The sequence below is a fragment of the Crocuta crocuta genome, unplaced genomic scaffold (assembly GCF_008692635.1).
Source record: "Crocuta crocuta isolate KB4526 unplaced genomic scaffold, BGI_CrCroc_1.0 scaffold131, whole genome shotgun sequence".
Taxonomy (NCBI): Eukaryota; Metazoa; Chordata; class Mammalia; order Carnivora; family Hyaenidae; genus Crocuta; species Crocuta crocuta.
In genome coordinates this window covers 8262700-8278253 of record NW_027528977.1, presented here as the reverse complement: position 1 = coordinate 8278253, position 15554 = coordinate 8262700, and the positions used below count along the sequence as shown (strand labels likewise).

The following is a 15554-nucleotide window of genomic DNA, read 5'->3' as shown; positions in this document are numbered from 1 at the left end:
GTGACAGGCACTAGTTGGGTAGTCAGCAAACTAAATCCAGCCTACCTGTTTCTGTAAAGCCCAAGAGATAATAAATTGCTTTTACATTTAAGGGCTGTTTATGGGACGGGCACAACATGCAACAGCGACCAAATGTAGTCCACAATTGGGCCCTTCCAAGAAAAATGTTCAGACTCCTGGCCTAGGCATAACACATAAAAGTAAACAGACAGAATCATTAGGTAAGCGTTATGAAGAAACAAAGGGCTCAGTTAGAAAATCAACAGGTGACTTGACTACAGAAATAGGGTGGTCAAAGAAAGTCATCTCACAAACTGATGTATAAAGCTGGAACCTTGCAGGGTAGGAGCTACCATGTGAAGAGGGAAGAGCAAAGGAGAAAACAGTCTATGTGCTCAGAGCATAGTGGAGGGTGGGGACAGATGACGCAGGGCTTTAGATGTTATTTGGATTTTATTCTAAGTTCCAAAAGGAAACCACTGATCTGGTTACCATGTGGATAAAGGACTTGAATGACACAGGGAAGCAGGAAGCATTTCCCACTTTCTATCATGGAGCCAGAGTTCTGGTAATGCTATGGCCTGTCTACACCTCACTTCCCTTTTTCATGCAGAAGCCTGACAAAGGTGGGATGGATCATGGACTCTGACTGACTCTATTTCCTTAAGATATGCAGACAGAGAGGGGTTTAATGATAGCACCTTACAAGGTAGTGTTTATTGGGGCGCCTGGGTGGCTCAGTTGGTTAAGCATCCGACTTCGGCTCAGGTCATGATCTCAGTTTGTGGGTTTGAGCCCTGTGTCGGGCTCTGTGCTGACAGCCAGCTCAGAGCCTAGAGCCTGTTTCAGATTCTGTGTCTCCCTCTATCTCTGACCCTCCCCTGCTCACGCTGTCTCTCTCTCTCAGAAATAAAAACATTAAAAAAAAAAAAGGTAGTGTTTGTTTTAGATGACCTCCCGGCTCCTTTTCTGGCTCTTGATGTATTAGCTTCACATTCTTCATATAGTTTCCTTCTCCTACCTCTTGGATTATCTAGAAATCTCCCATTTCAGAGGTCTCACACTCTAAACTTATCTTGATTCAACCTGAGAGTCTGGTTTAGGAATGACTACAGAGAAACAATTGGGAGATTTAGGACTAATTTTCATGCATGAGGTGTATTATGCATGTTACTATCAGACTTAACTTTACAGTTTCATGTTGTCATAACCAGAGTGTTTGTTGAATGGCTTTTGATACTATGAACGAACCTTAAGTATTTTGTAGTCTGGTGTCTTAAATATAAGTAAATCTTAACTTCTTATGTACTAATAAAATTGATTTGGCTACTATCTGAATCTTCATCTTTTGAATATATTTTCTTCTAGAGAAGAAATGGATCTAAAGATAGCCTGATTGAAGAAAAATCTCAGACATCTACAAGCAATCTGGCTGGAAAACACACAGCAAAAACAGTAAAAACTGTACAAGCTTCACGCCTCAAGATAGACTTGATCCAATGAAGGGTTTGGGATTAGGGGTGGGAAGGGTGTGTGTGCCACCTTTACTTTCAAACTGTGAATTATTCAAGTATCTTGGACCTGCAAAATTTCTTCAGAAAAAAATGGGATTCTGTTGCATCTTTTAAAGGTTTAACAGTGTATTTGTGCTGAAGGGCCTTTCTGTTCGGCATCTGGAATAGTCTTCTGAAAACTCATCGCCTTGATGCCCTATTTTCCTTCCTGGAAACTCCCAAGTTATCTCGTGTCCACAACCAGGATCAGGTGGTTCTGATCGAAGCTCCGGAATCCTGGTATGCAGCTGCCTCGCTGTGCAAGGGTATACCAAGTGAGTGAAAAGGTTCTTCCCATCTCTAGGTTGGTCTCAGCCAGTGCACAGACATAGGAAGACTGAGATCTCACTTTAAGATTGGAGAGGTTTTTATTCATATAAATGTTCTTTGTAATACTGTATTTTGTGGCATTAAGTCCCACTGGTTATTTACAGATGTAAAAAGCTTTTTAAGTGTTGCTTTTAATTTCTAGTGTCCTTGTGTTTTCAGAAAAAAGAAAATGCGATGTGTGGATTTCAGTTGGCCTCAGTTTTATAAATTCATAAAACAACCTCAAATGGTGTCTCCCTCCTGCCTGGCTACCTAACTTCCACAAAGACTAGTTCATCTGAGGATGACTTTGCAGTCCCCTTTCCAGAGAAAATAGAAATACTCATGCAGGACATCTTTCACCTCCCTACACCCAAACTTCCAGTTGGCAGTCATCTCGAATACTTCCCTTCCTCCTGTCCCTGCACCTGTTTTGGAACCCACTCTCCTTCAGCCTTCTTGTCCCTGTCAACTTTCCTCTCAGTGACATACCTGCCACGTGGCTTTAACTTAGTAACTTTCCCATGTAAAAAAAAAAAAAAAAAGCCAACCAACTTTTCCAACCAGAAATCCTCTCCAGCTATTTTTCTCTCCCATTCCAAGTTTCTCAAAAGGATTATCTGTAGCTGGGGTCTTCTAACCTGGACTGTAAACTGTTACCATCCTCCTCCACTACAGACCTCACTAAAATCACCTGTGCCACCAAATCCCAAAGGTTAACTTTTAGGCCTCCCCCTTGCCACTTTAGTGGAGTGCTTCATTGTTTGTACTGCTGTGACCATCTTTTACTGCTCTTCAGTAAGATGCTATTCTACCTCACCAATTAGTTTCCCAGAGCGTAGCCCTCTCCCTCTACCCAAGATGGATTTCATCTATGCCCACAGCCTTAAGGTTTATTTCCATAGCGTAGTCTGTTTCTGCCAGGCCATTTAGATACCTCAAAGGCAATCCCAATTCAACTAGTTTAAAATGCTGCTCCCTGATGGATTCAGGACCACTATGCATGTGAATGTGCAAGACTACACACCTACAGTCATTAGAAGACCCCTCCCCTCTTACCAAGCCCTGTTAGCTTTGCTCTCTATAGCTCAGTGATCTCCAAATTCTACCACCCTGGTCCAAGGTGGTCATCTCCTGCTTACACTGACTCACCCGCATCTCTTATAGATGTCAACTATAACATTTTCCCCTTGCTTTAAACAGCCATACGTGGTCTTTTTTCCCTGCTCAGGCTCGTTTTGTAACACCCATAGGCTCCCTTAACAGCCGTCTATCTTCAAGCCTCATTAAGTACTCAACTTGTGTCTAAATCAGGGCACTTAAGAAGAGGGAATGTAACTACAGCTGTCACAAACCTGGACCTTTTCTGGCCCAAGGCCTCTGCATATGCCATTTCCAACTTTCCCTCACAAAAATGACACCTACCCTTAGTCTCAACCACTTTCTCAGGTTTCCTGGACTTGGTCAACTCATGCATGAGACTTGCCTCAAGGAGATAGTTTTACATTTGTGATGACATTTCTGCCATTCAACTCTAAGCTTCCAAAGGGAGGGACTGTGTTTTGCTCACCCTTGTGTTCCCACCTCCTAGTGAGTTACTGAAAAACTCAATAAATCTTTCAAATGCCTGAAGAGTATTTTTTCTTTCCTACAAAGTCAAGGTGGAGGGTATGTGGACCACCATCTAGTAAAAATAAAAATGCAGGGACAATGTGAAACACACCTGTGACCTAGAACCCAACTAGTCTAGTTCACCAGGCCGACACTGAAAGCAAGCACTTGGTTCTCCTTAATTAGCTCTGAACATCAATCTTAACTGCTGAGATTAAACCAGGCTGAAGTTTCTGGGGGAAGAAAGAGAAACCCTCCTTTTCCCTTTCAGTGAAAATGCTATTTGCTGACAGTTAATACACAAACCTCCAGGAAGCACAAGGAAATATTTATTCATAGCTCCACTATTTTAAAAGTACATTTACGGACAGTCCCAAAACAATAAATTTAGTACCCTTCAGACTCCTGGAAATTTTAAATGAACCAAGTAACTCTTGTCAAGATTTCCTGTGATGTTTTTGAATTCCTCATCAGGGACATCCTAAAAGACAAAATAAAGCACTCAATTTGACAAACAGTGATGTACATCGATTAAAATCTTCATAATAAAACTCAGTATATCCTTCTGAACCGCATTCTGGACTCAGCTTTAATGTCCACGTAAAACCTGAGATTTGGTTAAGTGTTGGGAATTTAGTTACTATATAAACATGTATTTTAAAATTCCAAAAATAAGCTGGGAAAGGTTTTCCTACTGGCCATTGACCTTGTTAAATATATGTTGCGGTACTCATTTTTTTTTTTAATTTTATTTTTTAAAATTTACTTCTGAGAGAGAAGTGAGCTCACAGCGTGAGCAGAGGAGGGTCAGAGAGAGGGAGATACAGAATCTGAAACAGACTCCAGGCTGAGCTGGCAGTCAGCACAGAGCCCAACGCGGGGCTCAAACCCCCGGACCATAGTACTAATTTAAACACCCACGAAAGCACCCCCAATCTAAAAAATGAAATTTGCATTACAAATAACTGCTTTATGAAAGCAAATCAGTATCATCCTACCTTAGGTCACCTTTGGTGCTCCCCAAAAGGATTCAGCTAGCAACAGGATAAGCTTCAAGCATCCATCTTTGACCTGAACAAAATGTGGTTAAAAACTGTTTAAGAGGAACTATACATTTAAGGCTCAAGATCACACGTGCAAACTAATATAAAAGCATAAGCTGTTACTTATGCAGCTCCTACACCAAAGATACCAAATTCTAGGTCAGGAAAAGGCTGCAAAGTGTTTAGTTTACGCCTTTTTTGACACCACATTCACTAGTTTCCAAAGTGAATGGGCAACACAAAGGCTACAAGACAACTAATTAAGGACTGCTCTATCTCTGGCACAACGTTGCTGACCCCATAATGGACTCTTCTGTGAATAAGAGTTCAAAGAGGATTAATCCCAGCTGTAGATTTTCTTTTACAATTCAAACCACCTACTAGGTTAAGGAGAACTGCAATAGAAAGCATTTTAAGCGGTTAAAATCTTCAAGAGCTGATATGCAACTGGTTCTTCTTGCACTAAATGCAAACTCACCTGCAATGCTGATGCCACTCGCTCGCCAAGTTCTGGATCTTGAGACAAATATTAAGATCTAAACCTTAATATTAAACGGCACTTGACTCCTATTTAGCCTTGAACTCAAATGTGATACGTTAGGCATACATGCAGTGACAGTGCCGTCTTTCTCTTTCACAAGAAATCTCTGCTTCCATTAAAAACTCCCTCTGACACACAGTCCGCGTCCAATAAACTCAAATGCATTCAAACCCATTTTCCACTTCCTGGCGTGGGAACGTAGCCTTGGGGCCCCGTCGGGGCTTCCCGAGGTCCGCGGACAACGTGGCCGAGACCAGGCCGGGCCGCGGCCCTCCATGCACTCCAGGGACGGGACCCTCGGGCCTGGCACAGCCACGAAGCACATCTCATCACTCTCAGAGCGCCTTGTACCCTTCGGAAACCAAGAAGCCCCGCGCCCCGTATCCCTGCCACCCCCGAAATCGCGCAGCAGCCCTCCACGACCGGAGCGCAGAGGCAGAAAAGGCCACGCTCTGCTCCCACAATGCTTTTCTACGACTGGAAGGACCCACTGTCCGGAGAGCACGGGGAGAACGGACTGTACCACTGGTCGCTGCGCCGTCTCGAGACGCCGCCGTGTGGCGCGAGGGGCGAAGTGCCCAGTGATTGGCTGTGGGGCGGGGCTCCAGGAGGAAAGACGACGCAGGGGCTTGGGGTCACCGCCCCAGGTGTGCGTCTTGCGACCAGTGCTTCCGCCTGGGAAGGTTTTTTTTTTTTCCCACCTGCCCGCCTCCCAGGGTCGCGAACACTTGGTCTACGCTGAGTCGCGGGTGTAACTCAGTGGACTTGAGACCTCGTGTTCTTCAGTCTCCGGCTGAGGAAGAGTAAGGCCCTTCCTTCAAAGAATATTTCTAACGTAACTTACGAGTCGTCAGGCCCCGTCCGGAAGGCCTGGGACTCAGGTGTGAATGAGGCCAGGGTTCCTGCCTTAACGTTCTAGTTGGGCGAGAAAGGCACTAAACAGGTAACATGGACACTGTGGGTCCAGACCGTGTGTTAAGGAGGAAAACCAAAGAAGGTAATGTGGTAGAGCAGCGCTGTCCCATGGAAATATCGTGCGGACCACGACTACCATTTTAAATGTTCATATTGCCACAAAAAAAGTAAAAAGGAACAGGTTAAATTAGTGTCCGTTGTAAACTCAACATGAAATCAATATAAAATCATTCATGACTAGTGTTATGTATTAATGATATATTTTGCTTTAAAGTCCGGTGTATATTTTATGCTTCCAGCGCGTTTCAGTTCAGACTAGTCACATTTCCAGTGCTGAGAAGCAGGCCTTGCCCAGGGTGGCTGCAGGCGCCTGAGGAGTGCAGAGTGGCCTAAGACAGCAGCTGACGAGACAGGTAGGAGCAAATCATATAAGGCTTTGTACCTGTGATGGGAGGTGGGAATTTAGGCCGAAATTCTAGAGTTGATTAATTATGACCACAGAAGTAAAGCAGAGGTTGTTAATTGGCTTTTTGCCTGATAACCATAACTCATGGAAGGGATAGAGACTGAAGTAAAACCTGCTGTGGGATAGCAGGGGTGTCTCCTTGCTCCTGTAAGCCCTAGCGGAGAGTCCTCCGGAGACCTCATGCCAGCACCTTTCCTTGTTTCTTTCAATCTTCTGAAAAGGAGAAAGAAAAAGAGAAAAGAAAAAGAAAATTTAAGCTCACGGCTCAGTGGTCATCACATAAGGATCAGCCTGAATGATAACATCAAGTCAAGGACAAAGGGGACATGCAGAAGGAGTAAACGTGTAATAATCACAAGAGAGGAACTAACTAAGACCCTCATTAGGAAGTCACTGTAACTTCTGGGAGAGAGAAAGGTTGGGCAAAGAGGATACCTCAGGAGTATAATTTCAAGACATTGAAGGGAACAGTGTGGGGTTCATAACAAATCTCAAGCTTGTCTCCTTGCTAGGGGAAGTCAGGGAGAGGAGCTTCCCTTGGGCTGGAGCAGCCCCTAGACCTAGGTTTACATCCAACTCTGACATTTGATCTCTTAGGTAAATGACCACCTCTCTGAGCCCCAAGTTTCCTCATTTACAAGATAATAACTATACCCATGAACCACATGTTAGCTTAGAGAATTCAGAAAGTAGAATCATCTAGCACTGTGTAATATATAGTAACATCCAACAAATGACTCCTAGGAGCTGAGCTCTTGTGTTCATTTATCACCACCCCAGGTATGGAATAATCTTGGGTTGAATTCTTAAGGAAAGGAGAAATATGCCGATGTTTTTCTTTTAATGGCTTGACATTTTTGCTCCCGCCTTCCTCTTTCCTATTCTCCCCTTTATATCTCTTTACCAAACTCTGGATGGCTTCAAGAGTAGATAGAGGGGAGATATTTGTTCCAATTACTGGATTAGTGTTGTTGTCAGGAAATCAGTTCTAAATTCTTCCTCTTCCTGTCTGCTTCAACCTCACAGAACCTGATAAGGAAAATCCAGTAATTAAGCCAAGGCAAGCAGCAAGGACGCAGGAAAAATACAGAGGATGTTTTGTACCTAGTTTTCCCACCACCCTTGCCTGCTGGGGCTGAGGCACTATATAAGGATATACAAGCTACAGGCAGTGATAGTGCAAACATGGAACAGGCTGGGTTTCCTTACAGGGTAGGGAGAGTCATGGTCCCCCAAATGTTCCACATTCTCATCTGAACCTGTGAATACATGATTAATGTTAGGGACCATGAGATGAAATAGAAACCAAAGAGGAAGGCAGAAGAATTAGAGACGTGGCAGGAGAGGGACTCAACTTTCCATTGCTGGCTTTGAAACTGGAGGAAGAAGATCTTTGAAACCAAAGAATACGGTTTCAGCTCTACAAGCTGGGAATGGCGCTCCGCTGACAGCAAGGACCAGAAACTTCATTTCTACAGCTGCACAGAACTGACTTCTGCTAACAACCTGAATGAGCATGGAAACCGATGCTCTCCTGGAGTCTCCAGAAAAGAGCACAGCCGTGCTGGTTCCTTGATTTTAGCCAGTGGGGCTCATGCCACACTTCTGTCTACAGTGGTTTGAAAAAAAATTTGTGTTGTTTTAAGCTGCTAAATTTGTGTTAATCTGTTATGGCAGCAAATGAAACAAAACAAAAACACCCTGTAAGGGGCAGAGACTGAGAAGTGAGCTGTTTTTCTTAGCCTCCTCCTTGTCCCACTCCAATTGTCTCATCAGGACTCTAAGTACAATATTGCAGATAAGCTATGCATATTTCATTCTAACCATGTGGCGGTGATGTTTGTTTATAGTGGGTGCTATAGACCCAAATTAATATCCAATAGATATTAAATAACTTGAATATTTTTTATAATTTAAAGTCCCTTGTAGATTTTTGGGGGGTTTCTTTTAAAAAAATCACGTCATCTGCAAAAGCTTTATCTCTTTTTCATTCTTTTTTAAAAAGTTTATTTTGAGAGAGAGAAAGTACATGAGCATATGCACAAATTGAGGAAAGGGAGAGAGAGAATCCCAAGCAGTATCCACACTCAGCATGGAGCCAGATGTGGGGCTCAAACTCACAAACCTTGAGATTATAACCTGAACTGAAATCAAGAGTCGCACGCTCAACTGACTGAGCCACCTAGTGCCCCTCTTTTTATTTCAAATAGTAAAATTATAATGGGTGACTTGTTAACCAAACCAGTTTCCTAAAATATAACTAAAATATGGTAAGCAAACTTCCACTAAATAACAAAGTATAACATTAGGATGTAAATACTCATAACTTTGCTTCCTGAATCACTAAACAATATAGTTGTTAACAAATAGTTCCTTTGTTAGCAGTAACATCCTCTCATTTTTACTACTTTTCCACTTTTTCTTCCTTCTCCATTAAGTTCTTTAATACTTTGTCAATATTTTTGGTTCTTATTCTATATAACTATGGAAAAGGCAATATGAAATATGAAGGACACTGTGGGAATGTGACAGAAGGATTCACACTGAGGAGATATTTTAATGGTTTTATCACCAGTAGCATTTGTGTGGAATATTCCCTTCTTTGATATTCAGTATGCTTTTGATTTGCTGACATGATGTGGACATCTTACCAATGTTTTAAGTCATTTCCTATACCTTTGTTGTTGGTGGTGGTAAAAATGTATTGAGTTTTGGGATGCTAAATAAGATATTTCCTACATAAATATGAGTTGAAATGTTAGTTTGAGAGATAAATATGTTGTACGATGTTGGAGAATTAAATACAAGAGGGCATTTACTGGGAAAATACCAATCAGAGAAATGTTCTGTGGAATATGCCTGTAATGGCTTTATAAATTTACTTGGAGAACTTTTTCTTTTTTTTTTCTCTTCTCCAAAAAAATTAATATAATGCCAGGATTAATTTTTTTTAATGTTTATTTATTTATTTTTTGAGAGAGAGAGAGAGAGAGAGAGAAGCGGCGCTCATCCGGGGCTCTTGTTTTCCTTGAAATGGGGCTTGTGCTCATCAGAAGCAGGGCATGAGCTCACCTGAAACTGGGTTTGAACTAACAAACTGTTGAGATCATGACCTGAGCCAGAATCAGATGCTTAATGACTGAGCCACCCAGGCGCCTGAACATAAGTCACGGACTTTTAAGACTATCTGGGTCTAGTATTTTCTCTGTGGGAAAAATTTAAACTATTGATTCAATTTCTTTAATGGTTATAGAACCATTCAGGCTTTTTCTTCTTTAGTCATGTTTGGAATGACTTCCAAGCATCTTTCGTAGGAAAATGTCCATTTCTGCCATGTTTTCAAGTTTGTTGGCAGAAAGTTGTTCATTCTTAGTTTTTTCACTTCACACCAACCAATTCTTTGATTGTTTGACACCAACTGAGTGTCCAACAATTCATTTAAACTCTGATACTAATTCCCTTGAGTTAACATCAGACCCCAAAGGTTAAGAGCTCACTCCTGCAAGACTGTCCTTATTTCATTTGCCAGTTGGAGTGGTTTGGCCAGGCTACTTACACTTTTTCCCAAACCAAAAATTTGGGGGTTAACATGACTCTTACCCCACCTCAGGTTCGATAATTCACTACAATGACTCAGATGCTCAAGACAACACTTTACTTATTATTACCAGTATATTATAGAGGCTACAACTCAGGAACAGCCAGTGGAAGAGATGCATAGGGCAAGGTATAATGTGGTGGGGAGCATGGAGTTTCTGTGCCTTCTCTGGGTACACCACCCTCCCGGCACTTGGATGTATTAACCAACCCAGAATCTCCCTGTCTGGGAGTTCTTATGGAGGTTCCACTACACAGGAATAATTGGTTAAATCACTGGCTGTTGATTGAACAAAATCTCTAACCCCTTGCACTTTTCCAAAGATGGGGGTCGGGTGAGTAGAGCTGAAAATTCTAGTTCTCTAGTCACGTGGTTGGTTCCTCTGGCAAGAAGCCCCACTCCTGATGCTACCAAGGGCGACCACCAAGAGTCACCTTAATGACAAACTCAGGTATGATTGAAATGGGCTTGTCACGAATAATAAAAGATGCTTTTGTCACTCAGCAAATCCAAAGGTTTTAGGAGCTCTGTGCCAAGAACCAGGGACAAAGACCAAAAATAGATTTGTTATACCTTAATTATATTGTCTGATTATCCTTTTATTTTACTTTTCATTAATTTTATTGAGATGTAATTGATATATGACATTGTATTGGTTTCAGGTATGCAACAGTGATTTGACATGTGTATATGTTGCAAAATTTAAGTTTAGTGACATCCATCACCACATAGAGTTACAACTTTTTCTTGTGCACTTTAGTGATTTACTCTTTTAGCAACTTTTACATATACAATACAGTATTAACTATAGCCACCATGCTGTACATCCATCCCTAGGACTTTTTTATCTTAGAACCGGAAGTTTGTATTTTTTGACCACCTTCACCCAATTTTCCTACCCCCCTTGCCCCCGCAAATAAGTGAAAGCATACAGAATTTGTACTTCTCTAACTGGTTTTACGTAGTATGATATCCTTAAGGTCTATCCACCCATATCATTGCATGTAGCAGAATTTCCTTCTTTTTTAATGCCCATTATACACACACATGTGCTTGTGCATGGGCACACACACACACACACACACACAGATAAAGCAAATACATATGCCTTTTTAGATATAAAACTTGCTTTATCCTTCCTTCATGGATTGGCAGTTAAGTTTTTTCCATGTCTTAGCTATTGTAAATATTCAAGATGTTGATTTCATCTTCTTTGGATAAATACCTCAAAGTGAACTTGCTGGGTCATAAGGTAATTCTATTTTTAATTTTTTGAGGAAACTCAATATTGTTTTCCATAGTGCCTGCACCAATTTACATTCCCACCAACAGTGCACAAGGAGCCCCTTTTCTCCACATCCTTACAAACATTTGTTATTTCTTGTCTTTTTGATAATATCCATTCTAACAGGTGTGAAGTGGCATCTCATTGTGGTTTTGATTTACATTGCTCTGATTATTAGTGATGTTGAGCACTTTTTCATGTCTTTTGACCATCTGTATGTCAAGATCTCTTTAATTTCTAATTTCATTTGCGTCTTCTCTTTTTTTCTTAGTGAATCTAGCTATAGGTTTGTCTATTTTATTTATATTTTCAGAGAATTAACTTTTAGTTCCATTGATCTTTCTATTGTCTTTTTAATCTTCATTTCATTTATTTTGGCTATGATCTTTATGACCTTCTTTCTGGTAAGTTTGGACTTCATTTGTTCTTTTTCTTGTTTATTTGAGATCTTTTTTCATTTCTTACTGTAGTCACTTATGAAGTGACTACACTTATATATAAGTAGTCACTTATTGCTTCACTCTTAACAGCTGTTTTTTTTTGCTGAATTCCATGAGTTTTGGTTGTTATTTTTCTTTTTTTTGGTCTGAAGATTTTTTTTATCTTTTAGTTTCTTCTTTGATCATTGTTTATTCAATAACATGTTTAATTTCTACACATTTGTGAATTCTCCAGTTTTCTCCTTATAACTGATTTCTAGTTTCATACCATTGAAATTGGAAAAGATGATTGATATGATTTCAGTCTTCTAAATTTATTAAAACTTGTTTTGTGGCCTGACATATGATCTATCCTGGAGAATGTTCCACATTTGCTTGAGAAGAATATGTATTATACTGCTTTTTGGTGGAATGGTTCTGTAAATGTGTATTAAATCCCTCTGGTATAATGTGTAGTTTGAGTCCAATGTTTCCTTATTTATTTTGTCTGGATTATCTATCCATTGACAAAAAATGAGGTATTGAAGTCCCCTTCTATTATTGTATTGCTGTCTATTACCTCCTTTAGTTCTGTTAGTTTTTGTTTTATATATCTTGGTTCTGTGCTGAGTCCATAAATATTTACAATTGCCATATCCTCTTCTTGGATTCACCACTTTATCATTATATAATGACCTTCTTTGTTTCTTATTATTCTTTGTCTTAAACTTTGTTTTGTCTGACATAAGTATAGCTACCCATGCTTTCTTTTCTTCCCCAGGCTAGGAAATATCTTTTTCTATTCCTTCACTTTCAGTCTGAATTAAGTCTCTTGTAGGCAGTACATAGTTGGGTCTTACTTATTTTATTCCATCTCATCCCTTCCCATCCCATCCCATCCCATCCCATCCCAGGTAATCTCTACACCCAACATGGGGGAGGGGGGAATCCTGAGATCAAGAGTTGCATGCTCTACCAACTGAGCCAGCCAGGGACCCCTGGTCTTATATTTTTTTTGCATTCAACTACTCTTGTTCTTTTGATTAGAGAATTTAGTCCAGTTATGTTTAAAGTAAATCTAGATAATTTTTTATGTCTCCTTCAGTTCTGAAGGACAACTTTGCCAGGTAGAGTATTCTTAGTTGACAATTTTTTCTTTAAGGACTTTGAATATATTGTGCCACTCCTTTGTGGCCTGCAGAGTTTCTGCTGATAGTCTAATAGGGGTTCCTTGTATGTAACAAATTGTTTTTCTCTTGGTGCTTCTAAGATTGTCTTCTTACTTTTCATGTTTGATACTTTAATTATGTGTCTTGGTGTAGGTCTTCTTGGGTTCATTTTAAAGTAACTCTCTAGGACTCCTGGTTCTGAATGTCTTTCTTTCCCCAGGTTAGGAGGGTTTTCAGGCTTTCTTTCTTGCTTTCTTTCTTGCTTTCTTTTTTTTAATTTTTAATGTTTTATTTCTGAGGGAGAGAGAGCGTGAGCAGGGGCGGGTCAGAGAGAGAGGGAGATACAGAATCTGAAACAGGTTCCAGGCTCTGAGCCAACTCTCAGCACAGAGCCCGACGTGGGGCTCGAATCCACGAACCCTGAGATCATGACCTGAGCTGAAGTCGGACACAACTGACTGAGCCACCCAGGCACCCCATCCATTGTTTCGTCAAGTAAGTTTTCCACCTCTTTCTCCTCCTTCTGGATCCCTGTCATGCAAATATTGGCCTGCTTTATAATGTCCCAGAAGTCCCTTAAGCTATCCTTATTCTTTTTTCTTCTGCTCCTCTGATTGGATGAATTCCACTAACCTATCTTTGAGTAACTGATTCTTTCTTCCAGTGCAACCAGTCTGCTATTGAACCCCTCTATTGAAATTTTCAGCTCAGATTTTGTATTCCTTAGTTCTGTGATTTCTATATGATACTTGCTTATATTTTCTATGCCTTTGTTAAAATTCTTTGTTCTTGTATTATTCTCCTGGCCTCAGTAAGTATCTTTATGACCATTATTTGAACTCTTTGTCAGGTTTATCACTTATTTTTGTTTCATTAAGTCTAATTCTGATGTTTTGTTCTTTCATTTGGAAGATATTCCTCTGTTTCTTCATTTTTCCTGACTCTTAGTCAGGAAATGCTGATTACTATGCATTAGATAAAATAGCCACATCTCCTGGTTCTCATGTGGAAGATGAACCATATCATTCAACCTTGCCCTAGATATTGGTTGTCTCTCAAATCTTTGTGATTGCCTAAGCAGTCTTATTTGTTCTTAGTGGCTCCCATTATTGAAAGTGTGCCAAGACCTGCCAGTGTCCCAAAGGGGAGGATCTCAGTCAACACCTAGATTCAGGCTCATTGGAAGCTGAACCTCCAGGCAGCAGCTTTTAAAATATCAAATATACCTTTTCAGGGGAAGACTGAGAGATGGGCATTTCTGTCTGTGGCCTCAGCACTGTGCCCTGAGGGGATAGCTGGCCAAGAACTATTTCTCTGTTTGTTACATTTTGTGGGAGGGACCTGAAAATGTAAGCCCCACTGGCCACTAGAGCCAGGTAATGAAAGGGCATCCTTTGGATGGCAACCAAAAACCTGGGGTCCCAGATGTATACATAAGCTCCTTCCCTGGAAATATTGGCAACTTGGAATGAGGCAGCAGGACAGCACAAAGGTGGTGCCCACCAGCTCCCTGTTCTCTGGAGGCGCCCATTGTTGTGCACTAAGTTAGAGATCTACTGTGGAGGCTATAGGTATTAAGATGTGCAGATAGGCCTCTTTCACTGAAAGACTGGTCATGTTTAAGCTGGGCCCTAAGGAGTTTGCTGTGGTGAGTCTTTGCAAGCACTTCAAGAACTGTCTCTCAGTTTTCTATAGCCTTGTTGGTCTCATGTATTCAAGCCCCATTAACTTTCAAAATCTGGCATTTCGGTCACTCATCTCTTAGGTGGAAGTCTTAAAACTTGGGGCTCCGCATGTGGAAGTTAAAGGCTTGAAGTTTTAAGTTTCCTCCTGGTTGTGTGTTGCGGTGCCAGAGGTGGGGTTTATGGTGAGATTGTTTATTAGCCTCTTCTACTGGGTTTAATGTGAGTCTTTTCTCATTTACCCAGTGTGTGGGAGCAACTCAGATAGTTTCTGGCTTTCTTTCAGAGATGCTTGGTCTGCATGTTGCTATAGATTTGGCATGTTCATAGGAGGAGTTGAGATCAAGAGCCTCTTACATGTGGTATATATATATACAATGGAATACTACTTAGTGATTAAAAAGAATGAAATATTGTCATTTGCAACAACATGAATGGAACTAGTGTATTGTGATAAATGAAGAAAGTCAGAGAAAGACAAATATATGACTTCACTCATGTGTAATTTAAGATATGAAACAGATGAATATAAAGAAAGGGAAGCAAAAATAATATAAAAACAGTGAGGGAGACAAACCATAAGAGACTCTTAGATAAAGAGAACAAACTGAAGGTTTCTGGAGGGGTTTTGGGTGGGAGGATGGGCTAAATGGGCAAGGGGCATTAAGGAGGACATTTGTTGGGATGAGCACATGGTGTTATATGTAAGTGATGAATCACTAAATTCTCTTCCTGAAGTCATGAGCAGAGACTGGTGTTAGTAATTTTCAAGGGAAACTTTTCCCCCATTTTATCCTTCTTCATAATACTTAGGCTTATTGTCTCTACTGATTGTCTCTGTAGAGTGATTCCCCCTCTCCTTACCTAATTCACTTACTAAGGATGTTGCTTTTCATGGGACACAACCTTATGCATGGGTCATATATGCAAGTTGTTTCCCACTTTACTCAGGCCTCATGTCTT

General features: G+C 40.8%; 1 protein-coding gene, 2 long non-coding RNA genes and 1 other non-coding gene across 9 annotated transcripts in view; 2 read left to right on the top strand and 2 right to left on the bottom strand.

Moving 5' to 3' along the window:
• EPB41L4A (erythrocyte membrane protein band 4.1 like 4A) overlaps nt 1-3490 on the top strand; it is a 260985-nt gene extending 257495 nt beyond the window's left edge. For 5 of the 6 annotated variants that reach the window (XM_077757185.1, XM_077757184.1, XM_077757181.1 and 2 more), the window contains one exon: nt 1369-3490. In XM_077757185.1, the coding sequence (XP_077613311.1) occupies nt 1369-1503 (135 nt within the window). In that variant the 3' untranslated portion in view covers nt 1504-3490. The remainder of the gene's footprint in view (nt 1-1368) is intronic. The other variant, XM_077757182.1, reaches the window with a different exon arrangement.
• Nucleotides 3491-3780: 290 nt separating this feature from the next.
• Nucleotides 3781-5505, bottom strand: LOC144225927 (uncharacterized). The gene is made up of 3 exons (XR_013333476.1): nt 4995-5505; nt 4472-4544; nt 3781-3954 (listed from the first exon to the last, which is right to left on the bottom strand). It is a non-coding gene; the product is annotated as an uncharacterized LOC144225927 (long non-coding RNA).
• LOC144226044 (small nucleolar RNA SNORA13) lies at nt 4631-4763 on the bottom strand. Its single transcript, XR_013333509.1, has one exon. It is a non-coding gene; the product is annotated as a small nucleolar RNA SNORA13 (small nucleolar RNA).
• Nucleotides 5506-5702: 197 nt separating the features above from the next.
• Nucleotides 5703-8311, top strand: LOC144225874 (uncharacterized). The gene is made up of 3 exons (XR_013333450.1): nt 5703-5860; nt 6272-6385; nt 7465-8311. It is a non-coding gene; the product is annotated as an uncharacterized LOC144225874 (long non-coding RNA).
• Nucleotides 8312-15554: the final 7243 nt, after the last annotated feature.